Source organism: Bos javanicus, chromosome 4 (genome assembly GCF_032452875.1).
Source record: "Bos javanicus breed banteng chromosome 4, ARS-OSU_banteng_1.0, whole genome shotgun sequence".
Classification (NCBI taxonomy): domain Eukaryota; kingdom Metazoa; phylum Chordata; class Mammalia; order Artiodactyla; family Bovidae; genus Bos; species Bos javanicus.
The window spans coordinates 61,254,144-61,275,969 of record NC_083871.1 but is presented as its reverse complement, the minus strand read 5'-3'; the positions used below and the strand labels follow the sequence as shown (position 1 = coordinate 61,275,969).

At 40.5% G+C, this 21,826-nt stretch overlaps 1 protein-coding gene across 2 annotated transcripts in view; it reads right to left on the bottom strand.

Annotated features, from left to right (window-relative positions):
* AOAH (acyloxyacyl hydrolase) overlaps positions 1–21,826 on the bottom strand; it is a 182,945-nt gene that overhangs the window by 135,319 nt on the left and 25,800 nt on the right. For both annotated transcript variants that reach the window (XM_061414123.1, XM_061414124.1), the window contains exons 3-4: positions 16,824–16,890; positions 9,596–9,695 (exon numbers count right to left, since the gene is read on the bottom strand). In XM_061414123.1, the coding sequence (XP_061270107.1) occupies positions 9,596–9,695; positions 16,824–16,890 (167 nt within the window). The remainder of the gene's footprint in view (positions 1–9,595; positions 9,696–16,823; positions 16,891–21,826) is intronic.

Below are 21,826 nucleotides of genomic sequence, written 5' to 3'. Positions count from 1 at the left end.
GCACCCTCTGTTAGAACACTTGTCTCTTCGTCAGAGTTTGTTTACAACTCCCTTGTAGAATCATTATTTGCATCGTGACTGCCTGTCTCATTTATTGGAATACTGTCCTACATAATTCTCTCTCTATAAATATTTGCTGCCTAGGGAAAAAAAAAACCATTCTGTAGCAGCTACAGGACTATAGGCAAGTCTTTTGATCCTCCAGGTCTCAGTGGACTTACCTATAAAATTGAGGAGTCATATCTGTCCTGCAGATTTGTGATGGTTAAAAGAGATAGCTTACTCAATGTGCCTTGCAGTGGGGCTAGCACACAGTAAGTGCTCAAGAAATGTTTGTTGAGGCGTGGCTGCCTATGTGAATGACTGACCAAATGATTTAACTGGTAAGGAGAAAGTTGGGATCCTTGGGCAAGATTCTTAGAACTTAAGCTCTTCATAATATTTCCATTAAAACTAAAACCAAGAGATGTTTACTTTCTGATATTGAGAACTGGCTACTCTGAATGTGCTTCATAATCTCTGCCAAACACACATGTGCTGATGCGAAGAGTTGCAGGTCTGAAGTCTGAAGCCCCAGGTTAAGTTCAGGTTATTCTCACTAGATATGAAACTTAGGTCAAGACCTTAAGCCTCAACTCCACAATATGTTTAATAACTTTATCTATAAAATAGAGTTTGACCCTTTGATACTATCTAAAGTTGGAGACATCAGTACACACACACACACACACACATACCCACACACACACAAATGGATGGATTCATAGGTTACATACATACATACTTTACTAAATTCTCCACCAGGAGGATCTAGAAGCAATGTCATTCCAGTAACAACTTGAATACCCAGCAACTAGATCTTGGTTTCTAAACACCATTTTCCAATAAAAGGAACCAAACCATCTTAGAAAATGGTGGATTTTAGGGTTGGGGCATAAAAAATACAAGATGACAATAAAATACTCATCTGGCATTACCAGAAAGTAAGGAAGTTTGAAAAGGAAAGAGGAAAAAATGAAAGAAGGAAGAACAGCAAAGGAAAAAAAAAAAAAAAAAGAAAGAAAAGGCACTGTGTTGAAAAGGACACAGGGCAATATGAAAGAGATCCTAGTAGATCCTAGTGGCCAACACTGAAAAAATCTGACCAAGAAAATAAGTAACAGTAGTGGATTATAACTCAAGTATAAAATACTTATATACAAGTCCATATTGACATAAATGAATAACTGAATAAATAAATAGGAAAGAAGAGACACATCTTTGCAGAAGAATTTCAAATAATGTATGTAGATAGATACTCCCTTCTCCAGGAGGTAAGCTTGGAGCCCCCATTCTGTTAGATTTAGTGACTGAGTTATAATGAATAAAGAAAAGAAAAAGGTAAAGATAGCGACTTCCCAGTGAGGAAACCTGGCAAATGTCACCTTAGCCAACTGATCAAGGTTAATATCCCCCTGAATATAGCGTGGTATCATGTATCCCTGATAAAATGTGATGACAAGGGCACTTAGCCTCTGCGGTTTTCCTTCCAAAAACCTGTAAGTCTCTCTACTCGAAATAAAGACATCAGACAAATCCCAATTCGAGGGACATTATATGAATATACTTAATCAGTACTCTGAGAACTGTCAAAGTCATGAAAAACAAGGAAATAGTAAGAAGCTGTCACAGACTAGAGGAAACTAACGGAACACTAAATGCAACATGTGTCTTGGATTAGATCTTAGAACAGAAAAAAGGACATTAGCAAATTAAAAAAAAAAAGGCGAAAACCAAATCAAGTCTAAACTAGTAATGACTAGTAATAGTCACGTGTGCATGTATACTCTGTCACGTCCGATTCTTTGTGACTCTAATAGCCACCAGTTTCTCTGTACATGGGATTTCCCAGGCAAGGATACTGGAGTGGATTGCCATTTCCTCCCTCAGCGGATCTTCCCAATCCAGGGATTGAACCCATGTCTCTTACGTCTCCTGCGTTGGCAAACAAATTCTTTACCACTGAGACACCTGGTAAGAAATACTCATGTGACTATTGATTAAGGACTAGTACATGACAATTACAAGAATAATGTGGCTTCTTTAGTTTTGACTAAGTAATGTTAAAATGTTAACATTATGGGAAACTGAACTTGGGTCAAGGTGTACTCTCCATGGTATGGTATGATATTTTTACAACTTTTGGTAGATCTGAAAGTATTCCAAAATAAAAAGCTTATTAAAAATAGTTTGGGGGTGATTAGATGATAATGTATCTAAAAGCGTTTTGTGAGCTCACAGAGCTGAGCACATCATTATGAATGGAAAGGTGCTGTCCATTGTAGGATAAAATTTAGTGATTAATAAATCTTAGAAAATGTCGAATTTCCTGCTCATCTATAATTTTTTCCTAAACTCTACTACCTTCCATTAAAAAGATGCCAGGTATTTTATTAATGCCAGATATTTTCTTAATAAACTTAGTGTTTAAAAAAATATAAATTCCTCAGGTCAGCTTATTTATTCCTCAATTGAAGAAGAATTTGTCCTGTGTCACTATGGACCGTAGCCCTCCAGGCTCCTCTGTCCGTGGGATTCTCCAGGTAAGAATACTGGAGTGAGTTGCCAAGCCCTCCTCCAGGGGATCTTCCCGACCCAGGGATTGAACCCACACTCCTTTGTCTCCTGCATTAGGGCTCCCCAGGTGGTGCTAGTGATAAAGAACCCACCTATCAATGCAGGAGATATAAGAGACACAGGTTCAATCCATGGGTTGGTAAGATCCCCTTGAGGAGAGTATGGCAATCCACTCCAGTATTCTTGCCAGGGACAGAGGAGCCTAGCAGGCTACAGTCCATAGAGTCACAAAGATTCAGACACAATTGAAGTGACTTAGCACGCATTGGTAGGCAGGTTCTTTACCAGTACTGCCACCTGGGAAGCCCATCGCTTTCTCATAAAAAGTGCTAATCTACTCTTTCCAAATCTACTTATGTCAGCTTCCTGATTGTTTGGATTCCAGGGAAGCACAGATTCCCTGTGCGTGCCCACAGGCCCACACACTCAGCACTGGAGAGTTATGGTGGTTTCCTGCAGAAATTGGATTTACTGTGGGAAAAGCTGTTGCAAAGTCTAGACTGCTTTCCTAAGGCAGCAGATCTCTTTAGCAGTAGTTTAAATGGGCCAGAGGCCCCAGAGAAATAGGAGAATCCATCTCCACTAGCATAACCTTCTGAATATAATTCTCTTTTAATGTGGATCAGAGTGCTGTGAAGTAAGTCTTGAGCACACCTTAGAGGTGCTGGTAGATGCAGCCTGTCCCTCCAGCTCAGGGGTGGTGAAGAAAGGGATCTGTTCAAAGCCACAGGGTCTGCTTGGGGATCTCAGAGTTAGGGGACCAGGAGGGAACAGCATAAAACTGAAGAGGCTCCAGGCTGCACCTAGCCCAGTCGGAGCATGAGCGCATGCACTGTTGTTCTCTGACCCAAAAATGAGAAGAGGTTCAAATCAAAAGGGCACACATGGAGGAACCACATCTGGTTTTCAGTTGGCGAGCTGTGGTATCAGAATCATGCTTAGGCACATGCACACAGAGACACACAGCAGCAGTAGGCAGGGCCTTGCTTGGTGTGTGACGAGAGGAGGGATGACATGAATAATCCCCCTAAAGTGGGTGACACAAAACCGTCTGGGTGGTCTTTACAACACAGCCTGCAGGTTTCCTTTTCCTCGCCTCTTCCCCCCTCTCTTGTTTCTCCTTGTCTTGTCCTCGTCTCCCCTCCACTCCCCCTCTTCTCACTCCATCCTCCTGGTGCCCACTGAACACTGCAGACTGTTTCTTGCTTCAGCTAATTATGGATGGAATTGTCATTTTGGAGCACACGGTAGAAAAGGATATAAAGACGAGGCTGAAGGACTGGCAAGAAGTGGCTGAAATTTCAACTTCACTGCAGATGATGTAGGTTCAGGGGATCCCTACAAGCTGTTCTACCTTTTGCTTTTGGCCCCCCTAAAGTCAGATGTCCATTTTTCTACACTGTGGAGCTCCCCCTGCAGGCCCCTGAAGCAGAGAGATTTCTTCATCCCTCCACCCTGTAAAATGCATTTCACAGGGACAATGGCTTGTATCACGCTACATTTTACCGGCATCTGAAACACACACAAAGCAAGACCTCAAGTGTGTAGAGTCCTGCTTGTGAGGAACTAGCTGGCCCAGAAGCAGTGGTTTGACTCAAAATACCAGTACCCCAGGAGAATCAATGGAGAATCAGAGCACAGTTGAAAGAACTTGGGCTTCAACAACAAACAGACTCAGGGCTGAAGCTTCTCATTGCCATTTACTAGCTATGAAACTGGGAAAAACTCATCTTCTAGTCTCCGTTTCCTCATCTCTAAGATACATATACTCCCCCAAGAGCATTGTTAAATGAGATCACCCATGTACAGTGCAGTGCCTGGCACATTCACTCATGTATTAGGCATGTGCCTGACATGACGGAGGGGACAAAGATGGGCAAGATGCAGAACTGCTGCCTGATCTATTTACACTCGAACAAGGAAACCTATGTACATGTAACATCTTCCTATCTCTGTGCCTCCCTTTCCTCGTCTGCAACATGTGGCCGACAACACCACCTACTTCATAAGGTTAATTATGTATGAAGCATTTAGAACAGCACCAGCACATGGCAGTACTCAAAAAGCATTTCATGCTGATGACTGAGAGGAGAGTGAACATTTTGTCGAGAGGATTAGGAGTTATTTCACAGAGAAAGTGGCAATGAGACGAGCTAGAAGGATGGGCTTGACGTTGATGGGTCATTCTGGGCAGAAGGGATTATTAAGGACAAAGGTGCAGGGAAGGTGGGAAGGTTGAGGCAACAAACAAATATTTCTTTGTTATGTATAAAGCATTGTCCTACACATTGGGTATACAGTGTAAAGAAGATAGAATCTGACCTCCTGGAGGTTATAGCCTAGTGGGAGAGACACAATCACACAGGTGTATCATTCAAAACAAAGCAACTTTATAGAAAGAAAAAACAGGAGCTCTGACAAGAGGAGTGTGTAAAAGGATCCAGGGTAGGCTTCCTCAAGCTTTAGGCAAAGGTATTGGGGTGGGGTGACAAGATCATATCTATTTATAGAAAGACATTTCTGGCATCCATGTTCAAAATTTATTGGAAAGAGGGCAAGATTTGGTTGGACTAGATGGGACTATGTAGCAGGAGTAACATCAAAAGATGATTGTGTGACTACTTCATACAACGGTGCTGTTACTCATAATAACATGGATGAATCTCACAGACAAAAGAAGCCAGACACAAAGAAGAATATATCGTATTATTCTATTCACATGAAATTCAAGAGTAGATCTTCATATAAATAAACTACTCTGTGGTGGATTTCAGAGTAGTGGCTATCATGGGGGGTGTTATTGACTGGGAAAGTCATGAGGAAGTCTTCTAGGGGGATGGAAATTATACCTGTCTCTTTATTACTAATTCACACTTGCTTTGCAGGTGTAATTTGTGTGTCATGAGAATGAAAGGAAGGTCTGATATGTACCATTTAAAAAAATACATACTCAAAACATAAAATTAAGGGGGAAAAGTAAAATAAAATATTGTATATACAACAGTATCATAACTCTCAAAGAAATTAATATAATTTATTTAATACTAAAAGGAAAGCATTCAATATTTTAACATTGGTTATTTCTGGTGGTGGGATTTCAGTTAACTGCTGTAAGGAGACACCCCAAGGGGATTTTCAAGAAACACTGACATAAAGGCTAAGAGATCAACCAGCCTCTCTGAATGAAGGACAGGGACATGAATCTCAGTTCCGGTCCTTCCCAGGGGAGTGAGTTTCAAGTTCCATAACCTTTCTAACTATCAGTTTCCTCAGTCTTAGAAAAGCGGTCATCCAAGTGTGCCTCCATGCTAGGGGTATTTGGGAGATTAAAGAGGATGAAGAATAAGCACAGTGAGTGCTCAGTAAATACCTGTTATTGCTATTAAATGAAATCGTGGAGGCAGATGACTGTCCACACTGCACCAACTGCTCCTCTTTTCTGGGTCATCTGTAAAGCTGGAAGTTGGCAATGCGGATTTGAGGAGGAAACTGATCATTTCTGAGATGAAATCCTCTAACTTCCTCTTACCCAGAAAGGATGGTCAAAATGTTCCCAAACTGGGAATTGAAAAGGGGGTGGTGATGGGAGGACAAGGAAATGCTATTTTGAGTATAAATTCTACAGAGTATAAAAATAAAGAATGTCATTTTAAATGGGATAAAGTTGAACATTTTGTGACTATGTATAGCTCTGAGTGTGAAAATATATGCTATGCTATGCTAAGTCACTTCAGTCGTGTCCGACTCTGTGTGACCCCATAGACGGCAGCCCACCTGGCTCCCCCGTCCCTGGGATTCTCCAGGCAAGAATACTGGAGTGGGTTGCCATCTCCTTCTCCAATGCATGAAAGTGAAAAGTGAAAGTGAAGTCACTCAGTCGTGTCCGACTCTTAGCGACTCCATGGATTGCAGTCTACCAGGCTCCTCCATCCATGGGATTTTCCAAGCAAGAGTACTGGAGTGGGGTGCCATTGCCTTCTCCCGTGAAAATATATAAAATGATGTTATTTAAGGAAACCATGAAAACCCATATCACTTGCCTTTGTACATAGAGACGTTTCTTCTGTACATTATCAAATAACAAATATTATAATATCATATTTGCATGCTATTTGAATACATGGGAAAATTTTAATTAAAATTAACAAACTCTTCCAGATACCAGTGGAGCCAACAGCTTCTCAGGTAGAATTAAGGGAAATTTAACTAGCAGTTTAAGTCAACCATCAAGTTAGCATGAAATGCACATGTACCCCAAATATTTACATCTCTATCTCTCTGCTCAAGGAACAGGCTTATGATATTTAATATTTGTTGTTCAGTCACTCAGTTGTGTCCGACTCTTTGTGACTGCATGGACTGCAGCACACCAGGCTCCCTGTTCTTCACTATCTTCCGGAGTTTCCTCAAACTCATGTCCATTGAACCATCTCATCCCCTGTCACCCTCTTCTCCTCATGCTATCAATCTTTTCCAGCATCAGGGTCTTTTCCAGTGAATCACATCAGGTGGCCAATGTATTGGAGCTTCAGCCTCAGCATCAGTCCTTTAAATGAATATTCAGGGTTGATTTCCTTTAGGTTTGACTGGTTTGATCTCCTTGCAGTCCAGGGGACTTTCAAGAGCCTTCTCCAGCACCACAGTTTAAAAGCATCAATTCTTTGGTGCTCAGCTTTCTTTATGGTCCAACTCTCACATCCGTACATGACTACTGGAAAAACCATAGCTTTGACTAGATAGACATTTGTTGGCAAAGTAATGTCTCTGCTTTTTAATATGCTGTCTAGGTTAATCATAGTTTTTCTTCCAAGGAGCAAACATCTCTTAATTTCATGGCTGTAGTCACTGTCCACAGTAATTTTGGAACCCAGGAAAATAAAGTCTTGTCACTGTTTCCATTTTTTCCCCATCTATATGCTATGAAGTGATGGGACTGGATGCCATGATCTTCGTGTTTTGAATGGTGAGTTTTAAGCCAACTTTTTCACTCTCCTCTTTCACCTTCATCAAGAGGCTCTTTAGTTCCTCTTTACTTTCTGCCATAAAGGTGGTTTCATCGGCATATCTGAGGTTATTGATATTTCTCCCGTCAATCTTGATTCCAGCGTGTGCTTCATCCAGCCCAGCATTTCTCATGATGTGCTCTGCGTATGAGTTAAATAAAAGGGTGACAACATACAGCCTTGATGTATTCTTGACGTACTTGACCTACTTCCCAATTTTGAACCAGTCCATTGTTCCATATCTGGTTTTGTTTATTCTTGACCTACATACAGGTTTCTCAGGAGGGTGGTAAGTTGATCTGGTATTCCCATCTTCTCAAGAATTTTCCACAGTTTGTGGTGATCCACACAGTCAAAAACTTTAGCGTAGTCAATGAAGCAGAAGTAGATGTTTACTGGAATTCTCTTGCTTTTTCTATGATCCAAGGGATGTTGGCAATTTGATCTTTGATTCCTCTGCCTTTTCTAAATCCAACTTGTACATCTGGAAGGTCTTGATTCACGTATTGTTGAAGCCTAGCTTAAGGATATTGAGCATTACCTTAAGGATATTGAGCATTAAGGATATTGAGGATATTAATTAATATTAATATTGAGGATATTAAGCCTACCTTAAGGATATTGAGCATTACCTTGCTAGCTTGTGAAACAAGTGCAATTATGCAGTAGTTTGAACATTCTTTGGCATTGCCCTTCTTTCAGATTGGAATGAAAACTGACCTTTTCCAGTCCTGTGGCCACTGCTGAGTTTTCCAAATTTGCTGAGATATTGAGTGCAGCACTTTAATAACAGGCATCATCTTTTAGGATCATGATATTTAATATTGCCAGTCAGCAAAACCATGCCAAGACCAAAAGTGTGTTACACTGGCCTTTTTTCAATAAGAATAAAAAGGAAATGACAAGTAATCAGAAGCCTGTTATGTTATACACAGAAAGACTACAATTATGGGAAAGGGGGCATACAATTTTGTTTTATTTTATTTTCATAGGAAGTTTCTGAAAATCATTATTTGATACCCAACCAGATCTAATCTTATATTTCATTCATAGCATGGGTAAGGCTTCCCAGGTGGCCCTAGTGGTAAAGAGTCTGCCTGCCAGGACAAGAGATGCAGGAGACGCAGGTCTGATCACTGGGTCAGGAAGATCCACTGGAGTAGGAAATGGCAACCCACTCTAGTAATTTTGCCTGGAAAACTCCATGGACAGTGGAGCCTCATGGGCTACAGTTCATGGAATTGCAAAGAGTCAGATATGACTAAGCACACAGCATTAGCAGGAAATTGTGTCAACACTTGCCTTTCTCTGTCTGCATTCCAAAAAAAAATTGTCCAACATGATAAAATGCACACAGGGTATTCTGAACAGCTATCTCTGAATAATAATAATATTGGTAATAATTATATTAGCTACCATTTTATTAATACTTATTTACACAGCTGGTATTGCACTAAGCATTTTATATGTATTAATTTACCTACTTTCCCCAACAAATGTAGTAGGGAGGTATTTCAGGTATTTGATTAGGCCCACATTAGTGAGAACAATAAAACTTAGACTAGGGGAACCAAATGCCTGAGTTTTCCCAGGATGTGGGATTTCCATTGCTGATACCAGAAAAGTCGTAGGCAAAATACATGAGTTGGTCACTCTATAAAAGTAATTTGCTTGAATTTTAAGGGGTAGAGAGGGATTTAACCTCTCCTCACCTTGGCTGGCCAGATTTCCTATGTACTGCCTGCCCAAGTCTAGATTACAGTCCAAAATAAACAGCAAAGAATGTCTTTGGCAGCATGGGGGAGGCATTTAAGTTGAACTTTGGGAATATTATTTTGGGTGATGTAATGGAAAATGTCGTTTTGCAGGTCCCTGTCCCAAACCACGGAGCCAGTGAAGCTGAACCTCCCTTTACAACATGTCCAAAGGGCTTGCCTGTCATTGTGATCTGACGTTCGGAATGAAAAACCACTCACCTTGGGAAGGGGATAGAGGTGACACAAGGGTTGGCCGGGATCCTGTTTACAAAACTCCAGGGTGTGACACACCACATCAGCATTCATATCTGCTCTGAATCTGGAGGGAAATAGGGTAAAACAAAGGCTATTTAAAAGCTCTCAGGCATTAGAAAGCAGAAGTAATTTCAAAAGAAGGTAAATCCCCGGAATGGATTCTGGCATGGCCTTTGAGTCCAGTCCTGTGTAGCTGCTGGATCAGAACAATTTCCTGCCACTTGCATTCTACTTTCACATTAAGGTCCTGGGGGCGGGGAGAGAGGGGCTAACAGCACTGAGCTGTAAGCCAGCCTCTTGCATGGGCACTGGGATGCTTTTCTGGAAAAGCCATAAATAAAATTGAGATAGGAGAAATGGACAGGAGTGTAACAATATTTTAAAGTTTGCTGAGCCTTATAGCAAAAAATATCTTTATGATATGGCCTTAAACAACCGAAATCATTTTCTTAGGTGTAATCAAAGCATCTCTTTTCCTTTTAAAGTAAATTTATTTTTTTACCTTTGACTTTTTCCCCTGGGGATGATGTAAGGATAGTGTTCTTCAAGCATTTGGGTTTATGTTTAGATTTGAAGGGGCTAAAACAAAGCCTCCAAATTCAGTTTCTACCTGCCACTCCCAACACGCTTCTTAAACCAAGAAAATGAATACAAAAGAATTAAATGATACCATAAAAAAGAATGAAATAATGCCATTTGCTGCAATATGGATGGACCTGAAGATTATCATAAGTGAAGTAAGTCAGACAAAGACAAATATTATATATTACTTATATGTAGAATATAAAAAATAGCTCAAATGATCTTATATACAAAATAGAAATAGACTCATAGATATAGAAAACAGACTTAAGGTTACCAAAGGGGAAGATGGGAGGGATAAATTAGGAATATGGGATTAACAGATGCAGACTAACATACGAAATAGATAAACAACAAGGTTTTACTGTGTAGCACAGGGAACTATATTTAATATCTTGCAATAAACTATAATGGAAAATAAAATAAAGAAATATATGCATAATCAAATCACTTTGTTGTACCCTTGAAACTTAGACAATATTATAAATCAACTATACTTCAATAAAAAAGAAAAAAAAATTGAAGGTCACTAGTATGTGAAAACATACTGGAGAAGGAAATGGCTACCCACTCCAGTGTTCTTGCCTGGAGAATCCCAGGGACGGGGGAGCCTGGTGGGCTGCCGTTTATGGGGTAGCACAGAGTCGGACATGACTGAAGCGACTTAGCAGCTTAGCAGTAGCAGTATGTGAAAACATAGGCTAAGATCGCGGCTTCCAAATTTCATTCCAGCTGAATGAGACTAACAACGTGACTGGCAAGATGGCTTTTCAGCCTTTTGTGAGCACCTGAGTTAAGAGGGCAAAGCGAGATCATCACGAATCATCCACTTGGCCCCAGGGTTTCTGCATGGGAGGTGGAGGGGAAGGTAACCAACTTAAAGGTGGCTAAGCAGTGGGACAAGCTATTTGTGACACACAAGGTCCATTACCAAAGTAATATCTACCCAGGGTCAGTAAATCAGGAGAGGGTGACTGTTTTCACACATCTGTTCTCGATTTAATGGTTCATTTATTTAACTGATGACTGCTGTATTTGTGGGAATCTGGTATTTAGTGGACTCAGAAGGGTGATAAATAGGGCTCTGCTTAATTTTTTTTTTTTTTTAACCTAAGGCCAATATCCCATCTGTGGCAATTCAGAACCACAAGAGCCAACTCATCATATGGTGTCCACCTATTCTGTTTCCCCTGCAAATAGAGCACAATTTCAAGTAAGTGAACTTGAATATGAGAGTGAAGATGGGGGCCCCTCATTCAGACTGGTGTTCTCTAACTGAAAAATAGGAGAGGGAGGCTGGGCATGTGGTATCCCTCCCAAATCCTCTAAGACCAGAGTTTTATCATCAGAAAGACTGAATGTGAGAAGCACTCCTTTGGACAAGAATAGAAAATGCTGAGCCTCATATGTCCAGACAAGTGTATCACGACAAGGATGTGCAAGCTGCAAAGAAGTGGCAAAGTAGCATGTGTGCTCTTGACCAACCTCAGGACAAAAGGCCTAGGCTACACATACTTTGTGAAATCCTTAGGAAATCTCCAAATTTCCTACCAGGGGCTTCCCTGGTGGCTCAGCCGGTAAAGAATCCACCTGCAATTCAGGACACCCTGGTTTGATTCCTGGGTCAGGAAGATCCACTGGAGAAGGGACAGGCTATGCACTCTAGTATTCTTGGGCTTCCCTGGTGGCTCAGGTGGTAAAGCATCTGCCTGCTATGTGGGAGACCTGGGTTCAATCCCTGGGTTGGGAAGATCCCCTGGAGAAGGGAAAGGCTACCCGCTCCAGTATTCTGGCCTGGAGAATTCCATGGGGTTGTAAAGAGTTGGACATGACTGAGCAACTTTCACTTTCACTTAGGAAATCTCTAAACCTGTAATAACTATTCCCACTCAACATTGCTTTCTCTTTTCCAGAGCAGCAAATAAGACCAAAATGGTCACATTTCAATTTATATCCTTTTATGACCTTTACAGGAGTGAGTCTTGTGGGCAGGAAACTTCAACACATTTGACAGAGCTAATTAACAAATTTAATTAGGATCATGGTAGAATGAAGTCAATGCTGATGATCGTTCATCATCATCATAACTCAGAAGAAGGGAGCAAGGTCAGGGTTAAGTTTGGACAGACAGGTAGAGTGATAGCCTATGGCAGAGAGCAAGGACAGGGCCTTTCACACATGAAAGCTCTCAAATGTAAACCTTTGACATCACTTCCAAAGGAGGATTTATGCATTAATATATAGTCGCAGAGACACACTCATAGCATTGAAAAAAGATCTTCCTCATATGACTTAACACTTTTATCCCACTTCTGGACTACACTCTTCAGAGTGTACTATGAATTTAATCATTTATAGAAATCTTGTAGTTATCTTTTTCCTTATTTACTCTTATTGAATTATAGCTGATTTACAATGTTAATTCCTGTTATATAGCAAAGCAATTTTCTTATATCTATATATCTATATATAGATCAGAGAAGGCAATGGCACCCCACTCCAGTACTCTTGCCTGGAAAATCCCATGGACTGAGGAGCCCGGTAGGCTGCAGTCCATGGGGTCGCTCAGGGTCGGACAGGACTGAGCGACTTCACTTTCACTTTTCACTTTCTTGCATTGGAGAAGGAAATGGCAACCCAGTCCAGTATTCTTGCCTGGAGAATCCCAGGGACAGGGGAGCCTGGTGGGCTGCCGCCTATGGGGTCGCACAGAGTCGGACATGACTGAAGCGACTTAGCAGTAGCAGTAGCAGTATATATATATATATATACAGGGTTTTTTTATTATTCTTTTCCATTATGGTTTATCCTAGGATTTTTTTTTAATTGGAGGATAATTGCTTTATAATGGTATGTTAGTTTCTGCTGTACAACAATGTGAATCAGCTGTTCAGTATACATATATCACCTCCCTCTTGAGCTTCCCTCCCACCCCTTTGCCATTGTCTTGTGAATGGCTCAGTTGTAATACTTTATATTTTTGTCCTTTAAAAATACATTAATTACACTTAAGGTGTATCAAAATTGTTATAAACTCTGTTTTGCATTTTTCTTCTAAATATGTTAGTAGTTTAGGCCTCTCCTGATCTCTGAGAACTCTTAAGTTGGAATATAGGAATTTATGATTGAGAGCATAGATGCTATGAAGCAAGGGAGATGAGCAGAAGACCAGCATCAGGTTTGGTTGGCAATATTTGGCACAGTGGATGTCAGAACAAGGAGGACTGGGCCCCTGGTTGCTGGCTGGGCCAGGCTGCTCCTGGAAGTAGCCCCACCCTGTCTGACCTGGGTTCTTGGGGGAATGAATGCCTGAATGCTAAGTGCCCCACTTCCTAACAATATCTTGTGGTTTGCCAGTGGGTAGAAAATGTAATTGCTGAATAATTAGCCCATGAATCACTGAGAATTGACTGGTGTGAAATAATGAGGAGAGATGCCCTCTGGGTTAGGAAACACATTTAATATTGGAAGCCTGAAATTTAGGTAAAACTAAATTATAAGATTGTCATGTTCAGGGTCTACATCAACCCAGAACTTCATGTGATTGATTAAAACAAGCTGTAAGAAGAGGCCACCATAGGAAGAGAAATTTCTATCAGCAAACAACTAATATGGGTCCTGAAAAATTACTCACAAACAAAACTAACAGTGGATGGAACCGCAAAGAGGGATTGTTTATTACATCTATCTTTCTTCATAGTGGCTTATCCCATGCTAGTGAGAATTAGCCATCTTATAACTTTGAGTCATCTCAAAGAAAGAACTTTCCTCCTTTCCCTATCACCTACTCTTTCAATGGCTTGCTGGGCCCATTCTTTCTCAACCCTCTGTGTCCATTTGTAGTTATTTGAGGTGGTGACTGTCTCTTGTACAGTCCACACCTATAGTACTAGTGCAAAGTCCGTCCTCCCTTTGATCCCATGCTTACCTGGCTCTTGCACTCAGCACCCTCCAGCCAGCTATAGAATAACAATGGATGTCCCAGTGAAGCCAGGCCACTTCCCTATTACTCCCAGCACACTTGGTAGCTAATCTCTGATATCCCTTTTAGATATCTGTGTGTACTGCCCTTTTTTGGCCTCTGTGACTCTCCAGTCCCCTAATCCAGGTCCAAGAAAACCTCTCTGGCAAAGCTGATGTTTCCCCAGCGCACCTGGCTCAGACTAGGTGTGTAAACAGATTCACTATAGGCTAATTTTTTTTCTTTTTTTATATGTTCAAGTAATTTTCTTTGAAGCAGTCTAGTCAGAGTTCATCTGTGGTGATAATTTTGTTTTTAAAAAGAATTAATCAATTTAACGAATGTTTATCGAAGACTTTCTATGCTTAAGTATTGCCCCAAGCCCTGCTGTTACAGCCTTCCCTGGTGGCTCAGATGGTAAAGCATCTGTCTGCAATGCAGGAGACCTGGGTTCGATCCCTGGGTCAGGAAGATCCCCTGGAGAAGGAAATGGCAACCCACTCAAGTACTCTTGCCTGGAAAATCCCATGGACATAGAAGCCTGGTAGGCTACAGTCCATGGGGTTGCAAAGAGTCGGACATGACTGAACGACTTCTCTTTCTGGTGATACAAAGATCCCTCCTTCCTCCTTTTTTCCTTCCTTCTGTATATTCAGTATTTTGCTTAAGTATTAATATTTTGCTTAGATTAAAAAATGTAGTCTTAGTTCTCAGAAGTATTTCAATCTCATTAGCAACTTAGAAAAGTAAATGGAGAATTACATTACAAACAGATGTGAAAAGCACACAGGAGTTTGCATAGGAAAGGAAGAATTTGTGTGAGTGTGTGTGTGTGTGTTGGAGGTATCTATCTTAGCCTGGGGAGAGTCAGGGAAACTTCCAGAGGAAGTGACCCTGGAACTAAGATCTAAAGAAGTAGGAGATGAGGGAACATTTCACGCAAAAGTCCTGAAGCAAAAACCTTCTGGTGTGTGTGGAAAATTACAACTGTTTTGGAGCGTGGTATGCTATAGAAGAGCCAGGGATGAGTCTGAACATGTTCTCAGAGATAAGGTCATAAACAGCTTTGTGCAGGGGGCTAAGGAATCCTGTAAAGTGTGTAAAAAACTTTATGTTGGAGATTGCCATAGTTAGTTTTGCATTAAGAAGCTATTTGACCAGCTAGAATGTGGATTATGGACTTGCAGGGCAATGGGGGATCCGGCAGGCCTGGGGTCCTGTTAGGAGGCAGTGGCAGTAATAGAGAGATGAGCTAAGAAGATGGGAATCCCTGCCTTCTAAACACTCCCAGTCCAGGGTCCATGAAAAATCACTGACCACAGTAGACTGAGATTAACATAAATAGAGGCAGGGGCACAGCACGATGGAGCACTGATTGTCCCTCTGGTCTGTATTGTTTTAAGTTTCTTTTGTCTTTAGAAATCTTTAACTGCAGGCTACCCTGCTGTGGGAGTAGTTTCTCTGAGCCACTCTGCTCTGAGGCTAAGGGCATATAAAAGAGGAACCATGTAAGAACGTTCACAGCAGCACTTTCTTCACAAGAGAGAAAACCAGAAAACAAGCCAAATACCCATCAATGGGAGAGTGAGGGAATAGATTCTTGTAGAGACACAATGGGATATTCTATGTACTCAGAGTGCATGAACTACAGCAATGCCACGAATCTATGGATGAATCTTAGACATACAATTTTAAGTGGTAGGTCCCCAAAGATTATGAATGATGTGATAATCTCTTTATAAAGAAATAACTAAAATTTTAAAATATGCTTTAAAGGAATATAGAAAATAATCATAATAGGTTTTAATAATTACTTATATATTATTTTATGACTATAATGTATTATATTAATAAAAATATACATATATATATATAACTATACAAAAGGAAAACAAGAGAATGATGAGCATGGACTTTATTACTTGGGTGGAGAAAATCATGAGAATAAAGACACGAGACCCTGTGGTTAGGGTAAGTTATTGTCAAGGTCCAGACTTTGCTTTGGGTGGTAGGTTTGGGGGCTAATGACATTATTCAGAATAACTAGGTAAATAACTGGATAAGAAATGCAAGAAAGCCAAGTTTGGATTCTTGATGAGAAAGAGCCATGGACAGGAATATGATGTGTCTGATTCAGTGTCCTGAGCTCAAAAAAGAAAAAAAGGTAGAAGAAAGGAAGCAGACAGAAAATGACAATGGCATGCATATAGGATCCTAAGGGGCAGGGGTTGGAGAAGAGGAAAAGGCCAGGCAGCCAGCAAGTGGGAGGCAAGAAGAGAAGAACCTGAGAAGCATACGGCCTGAGAATCCAGGAGGGAGTGGAGGGAAAGCCCAAGAGAAGGGGGCAGACATCCAGTCCCAGCCACTAGGATCTCCCCATTTATTGGCATTATTGGTCAAAATTCTTCCAAACAGCCCTTGGAGAGAAACTGAGCCAAGTTGCCACACAGTAATTTGAAGAGAGCCTTTGCCTAGGATGACGATCTGAGTCAGGTTTGAATTTTCTACTATTAACAAGAACCAGATAGGACTTATGTCGTGTACAGTAAGTACATCCGGCTGGAAATGGAGCCAGCCATCTCCCAGTTTTCTCCCCACCTCCCACCATGTCCCAGCAACTGAATCAGATGAATGTATTAGCATACTCACAGTTTTGTGATGTCTGGTCCAAATATATGTACCACTAAATAGCAAGTGGTCTTCAAGAACAGTTTTTCTAAGAAAGATAAAGCAGGGGAAATAGATTATTATGATGAATTTAACACATGAGTCAATAATGATCTTTACTAGGAACTGAAGCTGAGTGCTTAATTTATCATTAATTCGAGTGATTAATTATAAGGATTTGGGAGAAATGTTACAGTTATTATATCCATGAAAATATCATTTCCAGCTCTGGTTTATGTAAATGCTACTTTGCTTACTATACATGCTAAAGAAGGCTAGTTTTTGATAAAAATACAGTTAAATTCTGGAGTCTCATTTTCTTTTGTGTAGCAGGGAACGTCTGAATGGTAGTGAGGATCTCATCTGTTAATGATAGACACAGGATTTGCTGGAAAGTAAATAATCTGAAGTATTGCTTTGTTGAAAATATTCTTCTTTGGTATTCATTTGGGGGGAATAAAGACTTGACTTTGACTATTTAGCTTTTGCTGTTGGTATCCCAGAGATAAAAAGATACTAACAGTCACAGGTGTCTCTGTATTGCCATCTACACCAGAGAGAACACACACATAGACACACACAAACCCATTACCTAAACAATCCCCTTCCTCCTGCCTCCCCTGTTATGACAGTACAGGAAGGCTTTGCATCAATCTGTTTGCACAATGAAACCTGTTAACTCTCTGGCCCTGTTTCTCTGCTTTGTCAGCCATTGTGGAACCCTGGTCATTCCAAGGAAGACTTTAGCAAGGTTAGGATAGATGGACTGTCCAGGAACAGATGGGAAACTCTCCCTGGGAAGTTTTCTTGTCCTGTTTACCTCAAACTGGGCTGCCAGTTATTTGGGGAGTAGGGTAGTGGAACAACAAGATAAATATGGGAACTCTCTCTAGTACTCTTGAAAGAGAAAGTGTTCATCACTTATGCATGTTCCACTCTTTGTGACAGCATGGACTGTAGCCCACCAGGCTCCTCTGTCTTACGGAATTCTCCAAGCAAGAATACTGGAGTGGGAGTACTAGTAAGAGAGCCAATACTCTTGAAAAGTGAAAGTCACTCAATTGTGTCTGACTCCTTATGACCCCATTGACTGTAGCCTGCCAGGCTCCTCTGTCCATGGAATTTTCCAGGCAAGAATACTGGAGTGGGTAGCCTATCCGTTCTCCAGGGCATCTTCCCAACCCAGGAATTGAACCGGAGTCTCCTGCATTGCAGGCAGATTCTTAATGGTAAATAACCATAAGGGAGGCCCAATGTAAATACTACTTTCATATTAAAATAGTTTCATGGGACTTTTTTTTTCGTGATAAAGCACAAGACTTCAAATTCATTATGCTTTTTAAATAGGAACTTAAAACCTATCGCACATTACTATGGACCTTACAAAAATAAAAAGAATGATAAGGAAATACTATGACATCTGCATGGCAGCAAATTAGATAATTTAGAAGAAATGGACAAATTCCTAGAAAGACAGACTGCTGAAACTGACTTAAGAATAAATAGACAATCTTAATAGAGATATAACAAGAGATTTAACTAGTAATCAAAAATGTCCCATAAAGGAAAGCCCAGAGCCAGACAGCTTCACTGGTGAATTGTACCAAACATTTTCAAAACGTGTCTGACTAGATATTCTCCAAAGAAGTTACACAAATAGCTAATAAGCACATGAAAAGATGGTCAACATCATTAGCTGTTAGAGGAAAATGTTAAAAACCACAATGAGATGCCACTTCACACCCACTATGATATGCTAGAATAAAAATAAAGATAAGCACAAGAAATGATGAGGCCATGAAGAAATTAGAATCTTCATATTCTGCTGGCAGGAATATAAAATGGTACAGCCACTTTGGTAAACAGTCTGACAGATCCTCAAAAGGTTAAGTATAGGGTTACTATGTGTGCCAACAAGCCCACTGCTGGCATATACCCAAAAGAATACAAACATTTCCACACAAAAACTTACACATGAATGTTCATAGTGGAATTATCTTTATATAAAATCAAATAAGTGGAAACAATTCAATCCAAATGTCCATTAATGACTGAATGGATGAAAAAAATAGTCTATCTACGCATAACAAAATGGTATTCAGCTATAAAGAGTAATGACTTTCTGATACATGGTACAATATGGATGAACATTAATTATGCTAAATGAAAGAAACATGCTTCTGTGGTTGCATTTATATGAGATGACCACAATAGGCAAATTCATAGAGACAGAAAGTCAACTTGTGGTTGCTTAGGGCTGGAAGGAATGGATGGTTAGGAGTGGGCAACTGAGGTGGGTGGAGGTCCTTGTTGATATAATGAAAATATTCTTAAATATATGGTGGTGATGGACATACAACTCCGTTCAGCTGGTAAAGAATCTGCCTGCACTGCATGAGGCCCCGTTTCCATTCCTGGGTCAGGAAGATCCCCTGGAAAAGGGATAGGCTACCCACTCCAGTATTCTTGGGCTTTCCTGGTGGCTCAGATGGTAAAGAATGCACCTGTGGTGCAGGAGACATGTGTTCAATCCTTAGGTTGGGAAGATCCCCTGGAGAAGAGAATGGCTATCCACTCCAGTATTCTTGCCTGGAAAATTCCATGGACAGAGGAGCCTGGTGGGCTACAGTTCATGGGGTTGCAAAGAGTCAGACACAACTGAGTGACTTAATTATTAATTGAAGTATACACTTTAAATGCATGTATAATTGAACTAAATCTCAACACTACTGCTATAAAATAAAAACAGCACCCCCTTGGGTGTTCCTTTTTAGGGGTCCTAAGGAACTTTGATGCTCCAGAACTCAGAGACTTGGGTTTCAGCACTGGGTAACTGGCTTTGACCTTAGTCAGGTTGATTTCCCTTCTGGGTTTCAGTTTCCTCATCTGAAAAATGTAGGAGTAGGATTCAGTCCCCTTCACTATGTTGTCTTGGAAGTTGGAGGATTATATAACTGACATTCAAACTTACACAGACTTGTAATGCACTTTGGAATGAGTTTCCAGTGTTGTTCGTGAGAACTAGTTTAGCCAAGAGCAGAGCAATTTAAAAATGGACACCAGGTGTTCTTTGATACACTTGCAGTGTTGCCTGAAAGGCAGGGAACAATTTTTTTTCTTTCTGGTAAAATAAGAGATGCTTCCGTGTGCATGTGTGTGTATGTGTGTATTTTTTGTAGAATCTTGTTTTGCTCAAGTTGAAGTAAGTGGCAACATTTCCTAATCCTCTGTGCAGGGCCAACAATCAGTTTCCTCAAATTTCGTGATGGTTAAGAATGACAGGCTACTGCAGAAATGGCTAATGTGGGACACGAGCTGGGTTTCTGAGAGCTAAACTCTAGATAGACCTAGAAGACGACAGAGCAGAGATAGGCAAAGTCTCTAGAAAAAGCCTGATCGGGCCCAGTCAGCCATAATTAGGCGATAACCTGTTATTGCTACAACTGAACAAAAGATTGACACCAACATAGTGCTGGTAACCTATCTGATGTAAAAAGTCTACAGTTAAATTGTGCTTGCGACCAGGAAGTTACAAGAGCGTTTAATTTCTACAGAATGAAAAGGACTTGAAACAGCATAGGGATAAAAAGGTATGGCCAATTTCAAAGGCAAAGGAAGGTTAAAAAAGAAACAATTGCACAGTCATCGTATGTTAAGTGTATCCATATATATGGGTGTAAATAAAACCTAGAACATTTCAGGTAGTAAGTCACCTTTAGGTTTACCATCATTTCTTTTCTCATAAGAGACTTTTGAGGGAGTGGTTTTTTCACCCTCATTCTATGAGAAGAAACTTTGAGAATTGAAGGCTTCCTCAAGGGTAGAATGGTTCAGTAAGAGATTAAAATCTTTTATTCCAAAAGCCCAAGTTATTTGTAGTATGCATTTCAATGTACTTGGGACATTTTTTGATGCCTCATCTACCTCGGGTATGGCAGGTGTATACCAACTTACTAATTAGAAATTTAAAACACAATGAGTTGACTACCAAGATAGTTCTGTGGCTGTGTGTTCTAAGGGTGCATGTAGATTTTCAGAGCCTACAGAATGCGAAGACAGTTGCCTTTCTCATTTTAAGTTGACATCAGTTTTTAACTATCATACTCCACGGAGATAAGATTTCTGCACAGGTGACCCAAGAAAGTGAAGTTCTAGCAAGACACTGAGGGCATAGGAGTCTGCTGACCCCTGGTGAGAATGATTCTATTAATCATTTTTCCATTAACAATTCTGAGATTCTTCCCAGGTGTTTACTAATGAGAGCCAGAGGCAAAAGCGGTGGGTGAAACTGAAGGTCAGAAATATTTTGCACAATTCGAAAAAACTGTCTTCCCAGGCACAGGAAAGGCCAACATGATTTACTGAGTGATTATTCTCCAGAATGTTTCTGCATGCTTTTTTCTGCTAAGGTTATGTTTTATAAACTTATTTAGCTTTGGAGGTAAAAGCAGTATTACTTAAAAGTAATTTTAAAAATCCTAACTGTTGCTGTGCATAATTTGACTTCCCCTCTCTCCCATTCTCCTGGCTCTCCAGAGAGAAGGCAACATTGGGTGTACTCAGGCAGTGCAGATGTTTTCATATTTCATAAACAAAGCAGTCCTAGGATGTCTTCTAGAAGGAGAAATCTTCAGCCAACGATCAGACTGCCACTGTCGCCCTACACAGTTCGCATGACTGTTCTATATGTTCTTCCGCCTCCACAAAATGGAAACAGTAACGTCCACTCTGCCTTCCTGTCTGTCAGGTGAAAGAGCCTTTAATCTGAACTGAGTGCTTTATTTCCACCCAGACATAAATGTTAATTAATAAAATGAAAATACCCCCAAGTAGACTTATGAATTCTTTGAAAATCTCCTCTAATTGAAAGGTAGCCCACTACTGAAAACAGAAATACCTCCTTTGCTTCCCTTTGGTGATGTGCCAGCTACTATTTTACTGGAATCTGACTTTCAGCCTCTCATTTTACCTGAACAAAAATTTTT